The 23,128-nt window shown below is 37.9% G+C and overlaps 1 protein-coding gene across 1 annotated transcript in view; it reads right to left on the bottom strand.

Annotated features, from left to right (window-relative positions):
• Positions 1–23,128, bottom strand: part of LOC127455738 (spectrin beta chain, non-erythrocytic 4-like) — a 124,454-nt gene that overhangs the window by 85,903 nt on the left and 15,423 nt on the right. Inside the window, exons 2-10 of the mRNA XM_051723823.1 lie at positions 15,524–15,691; positions 15,219–15,370; positions 12,687–12,860; positions 5,408–5,499; positions 4,677–4,757; positions 4,419–4,534; positions 1,940–2,052; positions 786–973; positions 145–262 (exon numbers count right to left, since the gene is read on the bottom strand). Of these exons, the coding sequence (XP_051579783.1) occupies positions 145–262; positions 786–973; positions 1,940–2,052; positions 4,419–4,534; positions 4,677–4,757; positions 5,408–5,499; positions 12,687–12,860; positions 15,219–15,370; positions 15,524–15,668 (1,179 nt within the window). The 5' untranslated portion in view covers positions 15,669–15,691. The remainder of the gene's footprint in view (positions 1–144; positions 263–785; positions 974–1,939; positions 2,053–4,418; positions 4,535–4,676; positions 4,758–5,407; positions 5,500–12,686; positions 12,861–15,218; positions 15,371–15,523; positions 15,692–23,128) is intronic.

The following is a 23,128-nucleotide window of genomic DNA, read 5'->3' as shown; positions in this document are numbered from 1 at the left end:
ATTATTATGATTCTGGACTAAAATATGACCTGGACATGTTCTTGACAGCTTTCTTGAGATTCACCCTGACCTCTTTTAAATGCAAACGCAGCTTTGTCTGACTATGAATCCAGTTGAAGGACAGATTAACTAAACAGTATGTACCTTATTAATGTCTGAGATCAGTTTCCCGTCGTGAGGCACATATGGCTTCTGATTGTTAGCTCGGAGCTTACTTTGGATGGTGAAAAGCAGCACCTCCAGATTTCCTTTCTCCTGGAACCTGGAAAAACACAGGACATGCATCCATGTCACAAATAAGCAAAAAAATGATCAGCATCTATCTTAAAAATCCCTTTCCTAACATTTCCTATGTGTTTCCATTAAAACAGCCCAACAGCACATACACTTACTATTTCAGACCCAACCACATAACAAACTGTATGTGAGTAGCAGTGTACAGCAGCTTAGGTCAGTAGTTGTAAACCAAGCTGTATTACTTGCAGCAGAAGTAACAACTGTCTCATGCCAAAGTTTCAGCACATTCCTTGATTATTTGATTAATTAAATTGTATAAATAATTTTTGATGCCAAATGGACTAATGCAATTTACAGGTCACTCAGATCTTTAAAAATGGCACAACACACAAGGTAAAGAGTCTGATCTGCTGATGTCCAATAGACATCAGCACATCAGACTGAAGGAGGTTCCAATATTATGTGTGAGACTGAAAACTACAGTATTTTGCTTACAGTCATGAAACTTCAGGCAAAAAAAATCTTCTGTTTCGTTTATTCTCTCTTACTTGATGGGCTTCTCGATGGTGCAGTAGGTGGTAAAGGCTTGAAGTTGTTGCTGAACGCCAGAGAGTGAATTAGCAAACTTCTGGTTGCTAATGATGCTTATGGTTCTCTCGATCCAGTCCAACAGGTCAGACGATAAAGCCTCATAACGCCGAATGATCTTGTCAGCTTCTAAAGCATTGTCCAGCACCTAGAGAGAAGGACAGAGATTAAAAGTTTGTCTGATAAAACTGAGAAGGTTTAGAGATTCTCATAAGAAGTCTATGTGCAAGACTGCACAGTAACAACACTTTTTTGACAAACTTCATTACAAACTCTTTACATTATCCAATGGTGACATCAGTGAAAAAGGAAAGTTTTTACATTTAAATACAAAGATGAGCTGATGAATTCTGCACAATAAGACCAGGAACAATAAAGGATTATTTCACCCAAAAATGAAAATTCTCTCATCATTTACTCACCCTCATGCCATCCCATGTATGACTTTCTTTCTTCTGCTGAACACAAAAGAAAATTTTTAGAAGAATATTTCAGTTCTGTAGGTCCATACAATGCAAGTGAATGGTGACCAAAATTTTGAAGGTCCAAAAAGCACATAAAGGCAGCATAAAAGTAACCAATAAGGTTCCAGTGGTTTAATCCATATCTTCAGAAGTGATATGATGGGTGTGGGTGAGAAACAGATCAATATTTAAGTCCTTTTTTACTATAAATCTCCACTTTCACTTCCACATTATTCTTTTATTTATGGTATTTGTATATCTCCACCTACTGGGCAGGGAGGAGAATTTATAGTAAAAAAGGACTTAAATATTGATCTGTTTCTCACCCACACCTATCATATCACTTCTGAAGATATGGATTAAACCACTGGAACCTTATGGGTTACTTTTATGCTGCCTTTATGTGCTTTTTGGACCTTCAAAGTTCTGGCCACCTTTCACTTGCATTGTATGAACATACAGGGATGAAATATTCTTCTAAAAACATTTTTTGTGTTCAGCAGAAGAAAGAAAGTCATACACATCTAGGATGTCATGAGGGTGAGTAAATGAAGAGAGAATTAAAATGTTTGGGTGAACTGTCCCTTTAAGAAAATAAATAAAGTGTCAAGTTTGATTTCAGGTTAGTGTGTCAAAAAAAAAACACTTACCTTTCCAATCCTCTTCCCTTCTACAATAAGTGCCTTCATTTTGGAGAAGTAATGGTAGTAGGACACTACATATGTGATGATGGACTTCTCATCTGGATTCTCAGTGTTTACATCTGTGTTGAAACAAAATAGTTATTGTTTCGAGGAGTGATCAAACCAGACATAAATAGATTGGCTATTAGTGTTAATTGCTACACAGTTTTTAGTTTTAGTCATAGTTTTAGTCTTTTGATGAAAATGTCATAATCATTAATATTAGTCAGTTTTATTAAAACTGAATGAAAATTACATATTTTATGTGATGATAATGTGCAAAATGACAAAATCGTATGGCAAACTGTAAAACACCAAACTTTAATCAAACATTCAAACATTAAAAAAAAAAAAAAAAATGTATTAAATATTTAAAAGATACAACAAAATAATACAGTACTTGTGAAAACCTGAGCTCCTGAAAAAATTGCATACAATTAATATACTGAAGTATTAGCTACTTTTCGTTACTGTATTCTGAATTCTTCATGATATTGTTATTAATTTCCCATGTCTTAGCCAGTTATTGCATTGCGCGTAGCGTGTTTGTATAGAAATAGCATATTCACAACACAAGTTACACATTCTGAATTGCGCAAAACTTAGTTCAAGTTTACCTGTTCATTTACTTAATTGTCTGTGTATATTTGAAATATTACATATATGTTGTGGATATAGTGATCAATCTCATGTATAAATAGGATGCTCGAGTGGGGTAATTGACATGTTTGCAGTGCTGGGCGGATTACTTGTTAATTGTAATCAGGTACTGATTATAAATTAAATGACAAAAAATGCAATCAGTAACGTCATCTCCTATCTTACATTTTTGGGGTTATCTAATCCGATTACTTTTGGATTACTTTCAACCTAATTCTGTTTTAATTTATGTGACATGCATTTGAATAGGATTATCATTTTAACATAAAAGTACAAAGAGGATGAAAATGTATTACATTCTTTATTACTAACAAAAAGAGCCTCACAAAAAGAGCTCCTTCTGACATTTTTAAATAGTGCATTACATGAATGAAATAAACATGAAATCTAACAGCAGTGACAGTGCATGGCCAAAGTTTATAATTCAAAACACTGAGACATCAAGTTCATTTTAAGTGCATAAAACAGTAGCAGCATTATGAAAATTAATGACCATAAAATCAATAGCAATGACGTTGCCAAGGTCAAAGCTTTCATCTAAAAACACTGAAACAACATTAACTCTTAATGCTTACTGATAGTTCATCACCTATTCCAAAGCTGAGGTGCAAGATACTATCTTTTGAACAACAAGAATATTCTAAAAGATCAAAATATTTCAAAACAGCAGAGTTCCACCGAGTCACACAAGGAACAGTTGTGTCAAGTTTTATGTCAAGTTTCATGCAGTGGACTCCACTGCATCATCAGCAATAGTAGAGCAACTGGCTATATTTCATATTGCTGCACATTTTGCAGTTGAACTATTGTGTACCCTGCGGGCAGGACCCTTAGAGATGGCATCCACTAGATGCTTTGAAGTAATTAAGTTCGGTGTGTGAGCTGCACACCATTGGTGAGGTAGTACGAAATAATACATTTTTAAAAAACAGATATCATTCATTTTAAGTGCATAAAACAATAGAAACATTACATGAATAAACAGTAATGAACCTGAAATCAACAGCAAAGACATTGCTAGGTCAAAGCTAACAGCTCAAAACTCACACTTATTTTTAACCCTTACTACTTAGTAATAGTCCATCACCTATTCCTTAGCTGAGGTGCATATCTTAGTGTTGTAACGTAAAAGGAGCACATGCTCAAAATGTTCATCTGTGAGACTATTGCACTTCAGGGTAAAACAATGATGGTATTGATATGAAAATGATCAATAAATTATTAACAATTTACTGCCGTTGCCTTGTTAATATGTTATCATGTAATCTATAAAAAGTAACTGTAGTCCAATTCCGAGTATTTCAAAATGTAATTTAATCTAATTACAAGTACTTAATTTTTGTAATCTGATTACTACCCAGCAATGCATGTTAGTAAAGCGGTTCATTTTGCCGGTGTTCAGCGCGTTTAAATCACACAGCTCAAGGGGGGAAATCCCCAACATCCTGGATTATTGGATTAGATGAATCCATTCTTTCTAGATGTTTCTTCTTCTAAAAACATATGATTCTCTAGATGTTTCTTCTGTTTGTGCACAGTTAATGTCTTGCAGTATTATTTTTTCTCATTATATTTTCATCAACATTATGTTTTAATTAATGATGCGTCTTTTTAATCTCTCTAGTTGACAAAATAAAAATAAAAACTCGTCAACTGACATTTTCATCTGTAATTTTGTTGACAAGATTAACACTGTTGGCTATTTAGACACATCAATAAATATAAAATATGTAAGGTTCTCATTGCAATTAACTGAATTTAGTGTGTAATTGCATAAGTTTGTTACCTTCAGGATCTAGTAGTTTAGTGAGTCCGAGACTCTGTTCAGCGATGTTAAAGGCTTGCTGGAGGTTGTGTGTTGCATTGGATCTTGTCAACTTATGGAATTCAATTAAATCAGGCCTGTAAAACATGCAAGAAGCAATCAGATCAGAGGACATGGTTCTTTCAGTGATATGAATTGGCATGTAGCAAAGTTTGTATGATGTATGAAGTGAGTGTGCATTAACAGTGCATCTCTGCATGTGTGTTTGATCTATCTAACCTGTGCCTGTGAATGAGAGCGTTGAAAGCCAGGCCATCCCTCCAACAGGTGGTGAAGTTGTGAATGTTAACTTCAGGGTACCTGAGGCAAGGCATAGTATAAAACAACCAAAGAATCAAGTCAAACGTCTCAAGCATAAAGTGGAAAATTTGCAGACGTTTAGTGCATTTACACACAAGGATATGGGAAGAAATATGAAAATATGCAACTCTTGTCCTGATTGCTATGACTACTGACAAACATACATAGATACCAAAATTGTAACCACTGCCCCCAGTGGCAGAAGCTAGAAGTGTTGTTGAACGTATGGGCACATGCGAGCTTCAGATTCCGGGTAAAATATCCACTTGGGGCACAAAAAGTGAGTTGAATTTTTAGTTGTAAATTATGTAATACCATCAACAGGAATGCATATTTTATTAACTCTACCCTCTAAAACGAACTCCAACCCTGAACCTAACCCTCGGGTAGTTTAAGATTGCAAATGTAACCTCCAAATATTGCTCACCATTGTTTATGTGAACTCGATTTATTTCTTGTTTCCAATGGAACCAGAACCCTTGCATTGGAAAGGTGAAAGTAAACATGTTTGAACTGATGTCTGAGGGGGTTTGGTGATTGTCAGTAATTCAGCAGAATGGGATCGATTTCAGGGCACATAAACATTTGGAAGCAACTTGTCAATTTCCTGTGTTATCATATTGATTTGTGGGGTGGTTATGGAGTCTTACCCTGCTGTTTTCATCTGACACCAAAGAAGTAGTGCATCTTTTGCTGAACGTGTTTCTCTGTTGTCCTCAGTCTCAATCTTAATCACCTGGATCTGTTAGGGGTGAGAAACAGCTATATAACAGTTACTACAACAAAGGTGTTTAAGACTATCTTTAAAGTTGAAGTGTATAATTTTTGGGAAACTAGCTTCACCAAATGAAATTGCAAAAATAATGCAATTTCCAAACAGATTTCCCCAAACAATCTGATCCACTGCCATTGGTTGATACAAACAGGTAGTCCAGCCCCAAATTCACGCTACTGGTTGAGCCTGAAGTTGACATGTTGGGCCGCTCAAACAAACAGAGCACTATTCTAAAAGTGCCACAGAGCCACAGTGTTTATAGACGATTAGAGAAAGTATTTTAACTAGTGCTGTCAAAGTTATAACATTAACACATGCCATTAATTACAAAAGCTTTACACCTTATTTTTTCTTAATCGCGATACCGCATTTACCATTAATAAAGCATAAACCAGCATGTTCACTGGTCTGAATATAGTGGAACCTTTGCGATATGTCCGCCCGGAATCATTACTCTGATGCACACACCACAAACACACTCACAACAGCCATGTTAATGACAAAGTAATGGGGAAAGGAGCTCTTAACGCAATTTGTTGTACAAAACAAGCCCAGATGGGACTTGTGACTGAAGTCAAGTACTTTACAGGCTCTGTAAGGTGCATGTAATTACCAAAGAAAGCATGTCAAGTCTTAACTCTCACAAAAATGCAGAATGAGACGCTGTTTGCAAGTGCTTTTAATGTGGAGTTCAAAGTGGCCCTTGACGCTGGCATCCTGACGTGAATCGTGAATGCGGCTTTACTATTATTGTAGCAAAGTGGATAGCCATTGTCTGTGGAGGGTGAGAGTTTAAGAGATTTAATACGCATTGCAATGAAGGTTGCATAGTTCTTTCAATTAGTCAACCTCCCTCTTAGACTTTGCGAAATATTTAATGCTAGTTGAATTTGTGCCATTTTAGTCATTTCTATTTTTAGATTGTGTTAGGCTTTGTTTGGAAAATGTTAATAAAGCATTATACTGGTACTTATTGTTTTGTTTTCTTTCATAAGAAGGACATATGCGCATTTTGACAGGGAAAGAAGTATATATAGATTAAAATTGGTGATTAATCGTGATTAACTATGAAAAAGTATGCGATTAATCACGATTAAACATTTTAATAAACTGACAGCACTAATTTTAATACATACCTAACCATTAATAGATCTTTAAGAGCAGGACTGATCATTGCTGGTTTTCTTTGATATACTAGGGAATGGCGTATCCAGTGTATAACAATGGCAATGTGAGAAACAGGGATTAAAATGAAATGTTTTTAATTTCGGTTCATTCTGAGCAGGAACAGCATTTCTTTCGTTCCATTTTCTGGTGTTTCGCAGCCTCCTTTCCAATTGGTAAACAATTAGAATGAAATAAAAGAACTGTTAATAACATTCTCTTTAAAATGACAGTACCTATACAAAATAATGTATTTTCAATAAATGTATAATTAATAATAAATATATTTCCAAAATATTTTAAATATACATCTGGATTCAAAGTCCTGAATCAACTTTGTACTGATTTAATAACCAGCATTTGGGTATAACAGAAGGGAGCGCACACTCATTGCTCTTGGCTCTTTAAATGTAATAAGCCATATGAAATGGAACATTATCACAAAGTTAAGCCTAAATATGTATGGATGATTTTAATTACAGATCTGCTTCTGAGTCAAAACCTGGCACCATCAAATCTGTATTAATGCATTCTATCTAACAATAATTCATTGAAGACTTGGAAACAACTGATGAATGTACTTTTACCTTAAATATTTTTCCTTGTATCTGGATTAACTGTGCATGTATATGTAGTAATTATATATAGTTGTTAGAAGGTCTTCAGCATGTCAGGGAAGGCTACATCCACAATGTGCATTAAGGTAAAGAAATGTGTGATGCAGCAGTTTCCTTCAGGATCAAAACACATGCTTACTATATTCTTCTAAAAAAGAGAAGCATGATTTTTGGGGGGCAACAGGAAGTGGTGTTATTCTGAAAATTCACTGTGATAAACCCTTTGGTCTTTGGTTTCATAGATTGGAACGGAATTAACCAGTTATTAACTGGTTACCAGCATTTAAAAATAAAGTTTTCACTACTGAACAATTGAAAGGGACTTTGTTGTCTTTTTCAGTTATGTTCTGAAAAGAATTGCTTTTATTTTCGGTTTTTGCTTTCGTTCCTTGAACCATTTTTAGTCCCTGGTGAAAAATATTGCTTGTGGGCGTACTTTGCTAATTGGCTGTTCTATTCTTGTTATCAAGCCACATTTGACATACTGTGTTCAAACTCATCTCATCACATATGACGTCAATCACACCAATCTTGTCACTCTGACATGATACATATTGGCACAAGGACTTAAATGCAAATACACACATATGTGCTCCCACAAATATCATGCCTTACAGAAGGTACTCCAGGGGATCCATGGAGAAGGCATATGGTATATAACACAGAACTTACATTTTATTATGACATTTCTACCTATTAATTAACTTGTGATCTGTTAAGCATTACATAATGCAGTCATATTAATTAATGTTCATATAATGAAAGTAATCTAGCTTTTAAATTTGGGGTCCCAGGGTCTGTAAAGGTTGAAAACCCCAGCTTTATTAACATATGTGTACCAGACAACAGAGTATTCATCCTCTCTCTCTCTCTCTCTCTCTCTATCTCACACACACATACACACACACACACACACATTTGCATAAGCACATTACAAAACTACAGTGTCTCCTGAGTTTCCCAAGATCATTCGTCATATTGAATTTCTCATATCATGCAATCAATAAATGATCAATATTTACTCCCTCAAAACACTGAGCATGAACTAACATTCAAGGGTATTTTACAGTTAAGAAGTGAAATTCTTTCTCAAATAAAAATGTAAGAAAGTGTAAACACTGTCTATTAAAGCATAATACAGAACAATCAGCCAGCAAAAGAAAGTAAATGTGAAAATGTCACTTTATTAAACCATAAAGTGTAGGTTGTGAAGTATCTTTCAACTGCTGTATGCATGTAACATTTCTGGTCCACTGGATACTGAAGTTTTGTACCTTTAGTTTGCATTAAAAATATAAAGAAATAAAAAGAATTAAAAAAAAGGTTTGACCAATATTTTAACCGATATTTACACTTTCTTTTTTTACTTAATTGGTGACAAACAAAGATGAACTCATAGTAGAAGACAAATTTTGCAAAGTCTTCCAGCAGACCTAAACTTTTAACTTGCATTAATTAAGTGAAGAGATTTTCATAAGTGTATAGTACCAATAAAATGGGTTCAATTAATTATTTGTTGACTATGCGCAATATTAGTCTCGTAATTGAATTTAAGTTCAATTATTTAATTATCATTGTGTCTAAAAGCAAAAAAAAAAAAAACAAACAAAAAAACAATGATTAACCATTTAAGCTTTGAGGGCATTTTTAAAGATTTCCTGTTTCAGTGGCATACCCCAAATTAAAGGCTAATAACTTTAAAGAAATATAATTTATTATAATATCATTTTAAAGAAAAATGTTAAAAAATTTTAATGATAAAGATTTTGATAAATTCTGATACTCTCAGCCTAAGAAACAGCTGAAAAATCCCAATAAAAACTTGAACGAAACATTAACTTTTTTTCTTATTTTTCTGAGTGTCCAAAAGCCTCTCCAAACAAATAAAACATAATAATTAAACATAAGAACTACTTATACATGCAAACACAACAATTACATAAAGGTGCACTCATCAATTTTTTCCTCATTAAAAAGTTTAACTTCTAAAGACATGAATTGTAATTTTGCAATATATGTAGGAAATCATGACCACTTACATTAAAATGAAGACTCCAGTCATATCAGTAACCTTATAAAAACTGTTTTATTCTACATGGAGAGGGTCCGCACATGGGGGCTGCCGTGTAAGGATCACATGACCAGCCGAATACTACTCACTTAATCTCAGTAACTGCCCTGTTATTTGACACTTTCACTTATTGATTAAAGTAATCACGGCTGACTGACTTGTACAATGGCATCTGAAACTGAAAACTTTTGATTTTAAATGATGCTGCATCCCAGCCGCTAGGTGTCAGTGTAAGTCCAAGATTACACAGACAAAGACAAAGGTTACTGAGTGCACCTTTAAGGTTTGCATAGCATGCAGACATGATATTAGTAATGAGATTTCACACAATGAGTTTCATTCTGTGCCTTTTGGGTCATCATTGAGTCTGTGTCATGTACTTGGCACCATCTCCTGGTGGCCATATGTAATTAGAATGATTCATCACATGACTCTCTGCCCAAATATGGAGGACTATCACCAATGGTTGGAGCAATCTGAACCCAATTTGATTGGTTTAGCGTTCCATGACACTACAGCATTTCTGATGATGTCATCTGATCCAGGAAGGCTAAGGTGTTTGATGCCAGATAGCCAGATGCTGTGTGCACATTGTGCTTCGTGTGGGTAATCTAATGATCTATACATCTGATTACTTTGTGTGTGGGCTCCTTTCAAAGATAATCACCACTGTTTATTTTTTAAGTTACAGGCGAAAACACGGCATATGAGCAACACCTGTTCACATGAAACACACTGATTTTTTTTGGGGGGGGGGGTTTACGTAACTCAGTTGTGGACATCGGTTCCACACAATGAGTTTCCTTAATATCAAATGTAAATGCAGGCTTTACTCAAATATTTTGTGTTGAATAAATTCAAAGGAATTGAAATAACCTCACTTAAAATTGATTTGTCCAAATAACTCCAGCAAACTTTGCAGTTTGCTACTAGCATTTTATATATATCTTTTTGTTTAGTTTAATACAGATGGTGCTGTTGAGGGTTTACACTGATCCTCAATCAGCCTTTATACTGATAATCCCTCAGTCTTTACTTCATGACCTAAGCAAAACACATTGTTATTTTAACATGGTAAAGCACCCATCCTCAATCTAACCATTCTTCTCCGCAATGGTAACCAACACAGAAACTTCTCTTAATACCAACATAACAGAACTTTAAACACTAACAAGTCTCCTACTTGTTTCATTGTGTGTAGAAATACATTAAAATAACACTTTATTTAAAAGTGTACTCTCCCAATCCAGTCCAAAGCAAAGCATGCTGGGTAAAGCAAATTCCCTGCCTGGTTTCAGCAATACTTTGATGCAACAAATATTATTCACATTGTTCCAACACAACTGGATTAAGTAAACATAGATGTATTGTACACAATAAAATTAGGTTAAAACCAAATGCTAAAGAAATGTGTTGGATTAACTAATTTTAATTAAGTAAATTAAGCAAGCAGCAAAAATATGTTGAGTGAACAACACTATCCGTTAGAAGTCTGAATCCATTAAATAATTTCATATCAATGTAATCATATCACTTTTTAATGACATATTTATGCAATATGTTTATGTTCTCATCGCAAACATAAATGTATTAAGTTGATTTTAAGTGTACTGGTTTAGTATTTTCAGTAGAGCTGCTTTCCATTTTTTTCAGTGCATGTATGTCAAAGACATATACTTAGATATTACTTGCTATTTGTGGTCTGTGAGTAAAACAAATGGACTGGTTGTATTCTACTCTTTGAGACCTTTCTAATAACATATGAAACATGGCAATCTGACGAGTTTGATGTTTTTACCGATTACAATAATATGTGAAATTATTAATAAATGATCAAAACAGAACACTTCTGATTTGTCTACAAATTTCAAAGCACTTGTTCAGTTTTGGTCATAATGCCTATATGTAGTTTAATGTATGAATTACAAGAATTATAGAATTGCCTCTTGTGGGCCCAACCGGCAGTCCCATTCGAGCTTAAAGGGTTAAAAATCAGTTGAGCATATCTGTTATTGGACACTTAAACATAAAAAAACATAAAGCGTATCAGTCTAGTTTGCATCTTTTGCCTTAATGCTTTTCCCAAATCCCTTCTTCCTAATTGCACTCTCTCTCTCTCTCTCTCTCTCTCTCTCTCTCACGCTCTCTCTCTCTCTCTGTTCGGCTGCTGCAGTGGTTAGACCTTACCTGCTGACTAGGCAGAGTGAACACCAACAGAGATCAGGATATGGAGGGCAGAAATGGAGAGGAAGAGAGGGAGTGGAGAGATGTTCCAGCATACATGAACACAGGATATAAAGTGGAATCTTAAAAAGTTTGGAACAAATGAAAGAGCAAAGCAGGAAGGAGGATGACCAAGAAAAGGAAAGGTACGGAAAGAGAAAGAGGACAAGAGGTGAGCGCAAATAACATTGGAGCCCCACCCCGTGATCTGTCCAGCACACTTGGTGGATCGAGTGACACTCCACCTCAGGCCCTGCATCCACAATCCAACACAGCATCAACTTTCCCTCCCCACCATCGTGCTGTTTCCTGGGCTGTATGATACTTTTATGATGCTTTTCGACATGCCCCTGTGCTTCCTAACACTTCCTAAGACATTATGCCTAAAAAAGACTAACGAAGAAAGAAAGTCATAAGCCATCAATCAGCATATAATGTAGATACTGTCAATCGACCATGTATACAGCCACACAGGCACCACGCACATACACATACAGTCAGTGATCACACACTCAACAGGGGACTTAAAAAGCCAACAGGAATCAACCACCTCCAGCAGGGTCAAAACATGCCCACCTCTTTACAGATCAGACCCCTAACACACAAATCCAGCACTAGCCAACGAAGGCCATACTGTATATGTCAACCCTGTTGTATAGGTTTTTCTTCAGAAAAATAAAATTATATTCCATGCAAAATAGAAACATGATCTTAAAGGCAGTAATTCTTTGCTTATGTTTTTACTTGCCAATACAACAGTGGTCTTGGACTTTATACTGACACATGTCTGTATGGATGCAGCATTACACAAAAGTAATAGTTTACAGATGGTGATTGTAGAAATACCTTGTAGTCAACAATGATTCTTTTATTTCTTAACAGAAAGGCTACGGATTTGAGTGGGTGGTGTTTGTCTGGCCATGTGATCTCAACATGGCAGCCACCATGAGGGGGACCTGCCTTATGTTGAATAAAAAAAAATGTTCTAGGCCTCTATTATGACTGGAGTCTTCATCAAAGCCCTTTAATGCCCTTATAAAAATTCCAAAGTGGACATTAGAATCCCAAGGAGCTCTTACCTGGAAGCGAAGGATGATGGTCCAGATGAGGCCTAGAGTGAGCCTGTGATTTCCATCCACGATATCATGAGAACCAACATTTTCTAGGTGAACCCGTTGTTCTTTGAGGAACTGAAGAGCCTTATCCACATTCTCCAGACAATGGATCCGCATCCTGCCTCTTGTAGGCCGAGGCTTGGAACAAGAACATATTGAACACATGAGTATTAAAGAAGCTTTGCTATTGTATTCGTCTCAAGACAGACAATTAAAAAACCTGAAAATCTAAATCTCTCTTTGATCATTGCCTTCTAAGAAATTTGAAGAAAAATCAAGAAATTGCAAAGAATAAGTAAAGTTGGGTAGCCTGGGTAGCTCAGTGGTAAAGACGCTGGCTACCACCCCTGGAGTTCACGAGTTCGAATCCCAGGGTGTGCTGAGTGACTCCAGCCAGGTCTCCTAAGCAACCAAATTGGCTTGGTTGCTAGGGAGGGCAGAGTCACATGGGGTAACCTCCTTGTGATTGCTATAATGTGGTTCGTTCTCGGTGGGGCGCGTGGTGAGTTGAGCATGGATGCCGTGGTGGATGGTGTGAAGCCTCCACATGTGCTATGTCTCCGTGGCAACACGCTCAACAAGCCACATGATAAGATGATAAAGGCTGACGATCTCAGACGCAGAGGCAACTGGGATTTGTCCTCCGCCACTAGGCAAATCACTACGTGACCACGAGGACTTAAAAGCACATTGGGAATTGGCCATTACAAATTGGGAGAAAAAGGAAAAAATGTATTTAATTGGTGTTCTACATATGGATGTTGTTTCAATATCAATAAAACTAGGTGGAGCCCAGCTAACAAATTTATGCTCTAAAAATAATTAATTTTGGTTTTGGGAACATCAAAATGTCCAATTTTCTTCATAAAATTCCTGAAGCGTTAACAAAAGTGAGTTTTGTTAAAAATGTACAATATTTTGCTTCATGTAGGCTATACGTCCACATTATTAGAATGTTAGGAAATGATATATAAAAAATAGGGCTGTAAATCGATTACAACTTTTAATCGAATAAATTAAATCATATGCTGATTGATGAATCAAATTAATCAATTAATTGCATATATAAATATTTCCTGAGAAAGGCTCTCAAATAACAATAATTCAATATATAATGACTAAATAATTAAAAATAGTTATTTTTAAATAATTATAAATATAATGTACAGTATATTATAATTTAGATAATTAAAAGGCATTACATTATTGTGGCAGATGAGTAAAGCATTGATAAGACAACACTAAAAGTGGCTTATAAGGCAATATATATTTTATTTCCATATTATTGAACATAAACCTATCATTGCAATCAATACATTTTGCAATTGAACTGTCCGAGATAAACTTTTTATAAGGGCCAGACGGACGCTTTTGGAGCGTCTCAGTTTGGTTGCGCTGTGTCATTAGCGTCAGTGTTTTTAGGACTCTGTGTCAAGCTTAACTGTCTCGAGATTCCTGCATTCAGAAATGCGCTCCATCCAGCTGTGTTTGAACACAAGAATGCATTCTCATCTTGTGCTGTAGCTGGTGTTAAGTAAGCCTGAGTGTGGTTGTTTGTTCACCTTGCAGCTGCGCGTTGCCTATACCGCTGGAGTTTTGCTTAATGCCCCCTGCTGAAAACAGGTGGTGTGGGGGCCTGGGTAGCTCAGCGAGTATTGACGCTGACTACCACCCCTGGAGTCGCGAGTTCAAATCCAGGGCGTGCTGAGTGACTCCAGCCAGGTCTCCTAAGAAACCAAATTGGCCTAGTTGCTAGGGAGGGTAGATTCACATAGGTTAATCAGCTCGTGGTCGCTATTATGTGGTTCTTGCTCTCGGTGGGGCGCATGGTAAGTTGTGCGTGGATGCCGCGGAGACTTAGCACATGTGGAGGCTTCACGCTATTCTCCGTGGTAACACGCTCAACAAGCCACGTGATAAGATACGTGGATTGACGGTCTCAAACGTAGAGGCAACTGAGATTCATCCTCCACCACCCGGATTGAGGTGAGTCAGTACACCACCATGAGCGCATTGGGAATTGGGCATACCAAATTGGGGAGAAAAAGGGAGAGAAAAAAAAAAAAACAGGTGGTGTGGTACTTAAAACTTGAATTGCTCTGATGGTAGGAATATTCCTTATTATGGTCCAGGAAAATGATAAAATTTTTAACACATTCTTTTTTTTATATAATTAATTGCACTGTATTAACTAAAGTATAATAAAAACTGTTCCCACATTTTGGATATTTTGTTTTATGTAGCACTTAGAACATTGCAAAAACTTTCTAATTCTAATGTTTAAAGGACATTCAATCAATGCAAATAATTTTTTCTCTTAAAATTATGAGAACTTTTATCATCATCGTAAGAATGCTTTATTAACATTATTTTAAGATGTTAATCTTAATTTTTTACATAATATTTAAAAAAAATAACATTACATAGCATTAGTGAAAGTTTTTGGAATATTCCCTGTTAGGTGGGAGATCTTATTGGCCTAAGCTGAGATCTTACCAGCAGCTCTCCTGACAGCACCTCCAGTAGTCTGATAAGCATGTAGCCGTCTCTCAGGTCATTATACAGGTCAGAGATCCGGCAGGACACGCGGGCCAAGTGAGAGTTCACCCATTTAGTGAAGGTCTTCTTCTGTACTGCGTCCCTCTCATCTGATAGGAAGACAGGAAGACACAAATGCATCTGAACACATAGATCTAGCAATGACTAGAGATAAAGACACAAACAGATACAGCCACAAACAGAGTCCAGTTGTGTGTGTGTGTTTGTTTGTCTATGCTTATGTATGTGCTTTTTCTGCTCACCTGCTAGTGCTTTGATGCGAGAGCACTCAAATAGTTTGGCACTGGTGGTCTCTGATTCCCAGAATCCTGTGCTTGCAGGCCTGTTGTTGTTGTTGAGTTGTCTCTGTGCCTCAGCATTGTCCAGGTCTGTTGAGGCATTGGCCATTGCGCCTGCTTCCTCAAGCAGCCCTGCAAATTGTGCAGAAACAAGACAGACTTAAACACAGATATAGATTTAAAGGAACAGTTCACCCATAATATCTGTTATAATTTACTCAACTTCATGTCATGCCAAACCTGTATGACTTTCTTTCTTATTCGGAACACAAAAGGAAATGTTTTTCATTAATATACCGATCCGTCTTTTCAATGCAATGGGAGTCAACAGCAGTGGCGATTTCTCAGGGCCAGCAAAGCCTTCTCTGCTGGCATAACATGCGTAATAAATAAATATTTTTTCATCCTTTCATTCTCATTGACCTTTTTGCCTATGTATTTTTAATCGTTTTCCACTCCTAATTAATCTACAAACGAATAGCAAAAAACAAAATGTTTATCCAATCAGAATTTATTCCTTGATGCTTACAAGCTAAATGTGACAGCTGATTCACAAATTGCATGCCTGAAGCCACGCTCCTTAGCCGAAGCAGCACGTGAGTCTGAGCTCCACCCCGTCAGAATTTCTTCAGAATCCCTCAACAGTGTAAGTGACTGGGCTTCTAAAGTCAGATTGTCAGATTCATCAGCCAATCAAATTGATTTATTTGTTCTTGGTGGGTGTGGTCTTTAGGATATGTCCCAGTCCAGGCCTTGAGTGACGCAATCATGTTTTAAGTGATGTACGTACTGTAATTTGAAAGCGAAGAGCGCAAGATCTTGCTGACAAGTCGGCTATTATCACTACTGTTATTGCCGCTGAGAAAGAGATCCTTATGGATTTAAAAACACAAGATGTTCTGCATTTCCTAATTAAACAGGAAAGGAGGACTGATTTTCACTTCAAGCAAACTGGTAATTGCATTGTTATAGCAACATCAGGAGTTTTCTAAGTGTAAATTAGACTGCTTGAGCATTCAGAGTTGGATCAAGTTTTGAAAAGTAACTGTGTACCCTGATGAAACAAAATTTATTGCAAGCAACATTCAAATCACAAATATCAGATAGCTTTTTCTTTATATTAGACCACCTTGGTTTTTAAAATGTCAATTGGTATTATTAGTTGACTGCCACGTAATGTATTATAGGCATACGGTGTCTTAATTATTGTGAAACTGTGTTTTCTTAATGGCATGAATCGCACTGAAGGCCTAGACTTTAAATGCACAGGCCACCACTGGTCAATATTTACTTACTTTAAAGCTTAAAAACAATGCAAAAGTATCAAAAAGTAGTCCATGTGACTTGTGTGGAGACTCCAAGTCTTCTGGAGGGATACGATAGGTTCTGATGAGAAACAACCCTCAATTGAAGTAATTTTTTCATTGAAAGTCTTGAACCTCGTTCACAGTGAATTTGCAATGTTTTTAGCATTAAGCAGTGCAAGTTCTCGTGTGACAAACAATGTAAGCCACTGTGAATGAGCTTCTCTCATAACGCTTGTGAACATGCAACAGACTACAAGTTCCCTATCTGTCACTCACTCGTGTCGATGTAGTGACACTAATGGTCACTCTTGGGAGCCCGAGACACCTCTGGTCTTTGATAAAAGGCCAATGAAAATTGGCGAGTGGTATTTGCATGCCACTCCCCCGGACATACGGGTATAAAAGGAGCTGGTATGCAACCACTCATTCTGATTTTCTCTTCGGAGCCGAACGGTCATGCTCACTGAGCTGAATTCTCACGACTGTTCATTCACCTCTGCTGGATCTGACGGCGCATTTCAGCGGCTTCTCCCTCCTCTGCACTGGTGCACTGCAGAGAACGCCCCTGGGCGCTTCGGCAGAAAAAAGAGAGAATATTTTCCTGAAAGAGTATATTTCTTTAAAAGAGTGGCACACACGAAATGTCTTTTTAAAGATGCATCTTTTTAAAGATGCCTTTCCGATTGTGTGTTATTCCTGGTTGCGGTCGTTACCTCTCAACTTCAGACAGTCACGATCGCTGTCTTTCGTATCTGGGCGAAACACATAGAGATGCAGCTTTCATGGATGATTCATGTTCTCACTGCGAGAACATGACCATGGCGACATTGTGGTCGTGGCTTGCTTTCGTAACCCTACGGGTTTGAGGCCAGCGCGGCTAGCACTGGGGGCGATTTGGGGATCCCAATGGGACCGCCTCCACCAGGTATCCCCCCGCGGACCTCCCATTCCCCAGCACGCTCGTCTGCCCCAATCGGGCTTCCGGATGAGTCTGCCAGCTCGTCTCACAGCGAGTTCGACCTCTTGTTCGGAGCCCGCGAAGCTGATGAGCTCTCGAGCGCAGCATCGGAGAGCAGGCTTGTCCAGTTGGACGCAGATGCCTCAGCTGGGCTCCCCCCTTCGGGGACGACTGCCCAGTCACAAGCTGATGCAGAGATGACGGACATGCTTTCCTGTGCGGCTGCGAGTGTCGGGCTAGAGTGGAACCCTCTGCTCTCCCCTGAACCCTCGCGGCTCGATGATTGGTTCGCCCCGCTCCAGTGCCTTTTTTCCTGGAACCTGTCCCTCCGCCCGAGATGAAGAAGGGGTTTTACAGCCCCTAATTCATCGTACCGAAGAAAGGTGGTCAATCTTGGACCTGCAAGTACTGAACCGGGCCTTACACAGACTCCCGTTCAAGATGCTGATGTAAAAACGCATTCTGGCGAGTGTCCGGCATCAAGATTGGTTCGCGGCGGTAGACCTGAAGGACGCGTACTTTCATGTCTCGATTCTACCTTGACACAGACCCTTCCTGCGGTTTGCATTCGAGGGTCAGTCGTATTAGTACATGGTCCTCCCTTTCAGCCTGTCCTTGTCCCCTCGCATCTTCATGAAGGTCGCAGAGGCAGCTCTTGCCCCATTAAGGGAAGTGGGCATTCGCATTCTCAACTATCTTGATGATTAGCTAATCCTAGCTCACTCTCGGGACATGTTGTGTGCACACAGGGACTTGGTGCTCTCGCACCTCAGCCGATTAGGGCTTCGGCTCAACTGGGAAAAGAGCAAGCTCTTCCCAGTTCAGAGCATCTCTTTTCTCAGTTTGGAGTTGGACTCACGAACTTGTCCCCAAAGGGCCGTTCGACACTCATAACTATGTTGGGGGAGGTTACGTGTCGGCCTGGTGCGTTGGCTACGAGGCACACAGTTGTCTGCCCATCACACACCGCCAGTTCACATAACACAGTTCAGCCAGTTGCGGCGTTTTGTATAGAGACCCCTAGTGTCACTACATTGACACAACGTCAAGTGACTGACAGATAGGGAACATCTACTTGCATAACCTCCGTTCCCTGATGGAGGGAATGAGATGTTGTGTCCCTCCTGCCACAATGCTGAACTACCCGCTGAAATGGCTGGACCTTGTCTCGGCTGCTCAGAATAAAACCTGAATGAGTGGTTGCATACCAGCTCCTTTTATACCCGTATGTCCGGGGGAGTGGCATGCAAATACCACTTGCCAATTTTCATTGGCCTTTTATCAAAGACCAGAGGTGTCTCGGGCTCCCAAGAGTGACCCCTAGTGTCACTACATCGACACAACTTCTCGTTCCCTCCATCAGGGAACGGAGGTTACTTAAGTAACCAGGATGATTTCTGATGAAAAATTACTTAAATTGCAGGTTGTTTCTCATCAAAACAAATCATATGCCTCCAGAAAACTTGGAGTATTTGCACGAGTTGCATCACCTAATTTTGTGATAATTTTGTGTCCTTTTTATGCTTTAAAGTGAATCATTATCCACTGCTATTGTATTGAAAAGACAACGTGATGTTCATTCAAACATTTCCTTTTGTATTCCACATAATAAAGAAAGTCATACAAGCAGGACCGCCGATAAGGGGGGACAACTGGACCTTTTGTCCCGGGCCCGGCTTGAGGGGTGCCCGGACTGGAGGAAGGGTCCACAGAACCTTTCCATCTTCCATACTGTAGAGCGCATCTAAACGCATTCAGCGGAGACGCGAACATAAACACAATTTTATGTGCTGTACGTAAAAACAAGAGCAGCATAAAATGACTTGACTTTTAGAGAACGAGCTTAAAGATGGTGAGCTTTGATTCAGTAACACTGAATTCAGCATGTTTCTTAGAGAACAAGTGATGCGTTAATAGGCTATTCATACTGTATTAGTGGTCGACAGATAAGGGGTTTTCAGTGGTCTATTATTAAACCAGTTACATTAATGTTAACAAAAACATTTATTAAAATTGTTATATTTATTATATTAGTGTTTATTACAAAGTATGGAAAAAGAAAATGCAAATTCTCTGGTGTGTTGGAGCTTTAGAAATGACGATAAATTATCTTAACATTAATATTAATAGTAATAAAAGTATGTCACTATATCAAAATGTGTTATGGATATGGGAATGTTTACTTTGCACTCTTTTATTTTAGTTACTGTTCTTGTAAAACACTAATCAATTAAAGGAATAGTTCACCCAAAAATGTATCTAAAAGATGTATCTGATGCCATCCAAGATGTATCTGAGCTTCTCTCTTCATCAAAACAGAATTTAAGACTTTTAGGATTTCATTTCAGGCCTCCTCCTCTAAACAATGCAAGTGCATGTACTCCATTTTTTGAAGGTCCAAAATGCACATTTAGGGTGCATCAAAATAATCCACACGACTCCAGTCGACAAATAAAGTTCTTCTGAACCCAAATGATTGATTATTTTTAGAAACAAAACAATACTTATATACTTTTTAACTACAAATGTTTACTTCCGTACATCTCTGTGATGTGCGCTCATGAGAGGGATGACGTAAGCTCGTTGGTAAGGTCACGCGTCACGTGGAGGAGGAGTCAGGAAGCGCGTCATTGTTTACATTGGTTTTTTTTATTATTATTTGGAAATTATTTTTTATTTTATATTGTTTTGAAATTGCTTTGGACTGTTTTGGTTTGTGAACAGCATTTTATCTCTGCTCTGTGCAAGTTTCTATTGTAAACAATGACGCGCTTCCTGACTCCTCCTCCATGTGATGCATGACCTTACCAACGAGCTTACATCATCCCTCTTATGAGCGCATGTCACAGAGATGTACGGAAGTGAACATTTGTAGTTAAAAAGTATAGTTTTGTTTCTAAAAATAATCAACCATTTGGGTTCAGAAGAACTTTATTTGTCGACTAAATATGCATTTTGGACCGTCAAAAAATGGAGGACATTCACTTGCATTGTTTAGAGGAGGAGGCCTGAAAAGAAATCCTAAAAGTCTTAAATTCTGTTTTGATGAAGAAAGAAACTCAGATACATCTTGGATGGCTTGAGGGTGAGTAAATTATCAGCAAATTTTCATTTTTGGGTGAGCTATTCCTTTAAGACAAAGAAGTTTCAAGGATAGTTCAATTTGATCAATGCTAAAGGTTAGTCTCAGTCTCAGACAGCATGGAATAACCACAGACCATTCACAGCAAGCATGATGCATATTGCAGCAAAAATGGCAAAACCTGGCAGAAAACCATTCTGATTGGCTGGCTGCTATAGCCAACTCTTATGAGTTAGGGGTGCACAGGTTTTTATCAGTTTATCAGATAAGTTACCAGGCTGCTATGAGCACCTCTGAGAAAAAACTATTTGGTTTGTTTGTTGCCATTGAATCTTTTCATAAAATTATGAAAGAGTACTACTTGAAGCAGATTATGTGATAAGTGATTCTTTGAATAAGTCACCACTTTGTTGCATGCCATACCACACTAAATATTAAAAATAATAAGTAAAAAAAAAAGATTGACCATACGGGGGCCTCCAATGTAAATTTTGCCTTGGGCTTCTTAATGCCTAGAACTGCGGACAACGGACTGGAGGTGGGTCCGCTGAAAACATTTAGTACCAGGCCAAGAATTCCTAACTGCAGCCCTGCATACAGGTTTGAAACGACATGAGGGTGAGTAACTTAAGAAAGAATTTTCATTTTAGGGTGAACTATCCCTTTAAGATACACTTTTAGATCCACATACAGATACACAATTCAAAATTTCACCAAATTATATGCCTATACAATAGGCATATTTTCTAGATCACTTGTAAGACAGCATCAGTTGAGAAAAGATCATTAAGACGTAATATCATATTTACTAAGAAACACAGAATGCTAGAATTGTTATATTGTTTATTTTTCATGTCACACCAAATAACAAATGTTATGACCACTGATAGGCCATGCTAAAGTGTTTATAGTGTATATAGTCAGGGCTACAGGCTGTTGTAAGGCCCGATGTGCATCGGAGGGCCTGTAACCCCTTTAAAAAACAGCTTTTATAATGTCATTTTACTAAACAAATTCATTAAAAGTCATTCTTTTGCTAGAAGATATAGTCCCTCACATGCAAACTAAGCTTAAAGGAATAGTTCATCCAAAAATGACCCCGATGCCATCCCAGATGCGTATGGCTTTCTTCTGCAGAACACAAATTAAGATAGAGCTCTGTCAGGTCCTTATAATAGGAATAAACGGGTGCCAGCACTTTGACGGTGCAAAAGTCACATTTAGGCAACATAAAAGTAATCCAAACGACTCCAGTCGCTCAGTGAATATGTTCTGAAGCGAATCCATAGGTTTATGTAAGAAACATGTCGATAATTAAAAAGTTTTTAACTTTAAATTCGCACTTCCATCCAGGGCTCTGACGCTGTTTGAAATGGCCGAACTCTCGCGTGACGTTCATTCTTCTGTTGTAAATAAGCGCCACTTAAGAATTCTCGCGTGAACTCCCCAAAGCGCTTACGTCACGCGACAGCTATGTGATGTGTCAACTGCTGGCAGGAGTCGCTTTTTAAAAGTTAGTAACATTTTAATGATTGATTTATTTTTTACACAAACATATCGATTTGCTTCAGAAGACATTAATTGATCGACTGGAGTTGTGTGGATTACTTTATTGCAGCCTAAATGTGACTTTTGGACCGTCAAAGTGCTGGCACCCCTGTACATCCATTATAAGGACCTGACAGAGCTCTATCTTCTTCTAAAAATCTTCATTTGTGTTCTGCTGAAGAAAGACAGTCATACACCTCTGGGATGGTATCAGGGTAAGTGAATAATGAGAGAATTTTCTTTTTCGGGTGAACTATTCCTTTAATAACTGACCTCTATGGTGCTGGTAGTGATATAGACAGTAGATAGGAAAACATGTGTGATGTGTCTTAGCTGTTTGCATACTATATCTTGTGTTTTAGCACCGCAAGAACACTGTATGACCAACATGCATCTAAGGCCGGAACTTTTCAGATATTCCTGTAAAAAAAAATTTTTTTTTTAAATGTCCCATTTCACCTCAAGCTGATGTACAGTAGTTTTGTGAGAATTACGTAAACTGTCCTTTTTTTTTTTTACAGGAATACAGAACAACTGGGTCATTTCACCTAAAGATGAGAGAGCAGCCACTTTTTTCTCGAGCATCTTGATAAGGGAATTTAGTATGAATGTATTTCTAATAGATTTAGAAAGCTAATCCTTCACCCCATCCCCCATCCAGCACCCTTTCCACT

Source organism: Myxocyprinus asiaticus, chromosome 18, assembly GCF_019703515.2.
Source record: "Myxocyprinus asiaticus isolate MX2 ecotype Aquarium Trade chromosome 18, UBuf_Myxa_2, whole genome shotgun sequence".
Lineage (NCBI taxonomy): Eukaryota > Metazoa > Chordata > Actinopteri > Cypriniformes > Catostomidae > Myxocyprinus > Myxocyprinus asiaticus.
Note: the sequence above shows the minus strand (reverse complement) of the source record. Positions and strands in the feature narration are given on the sequence as shown.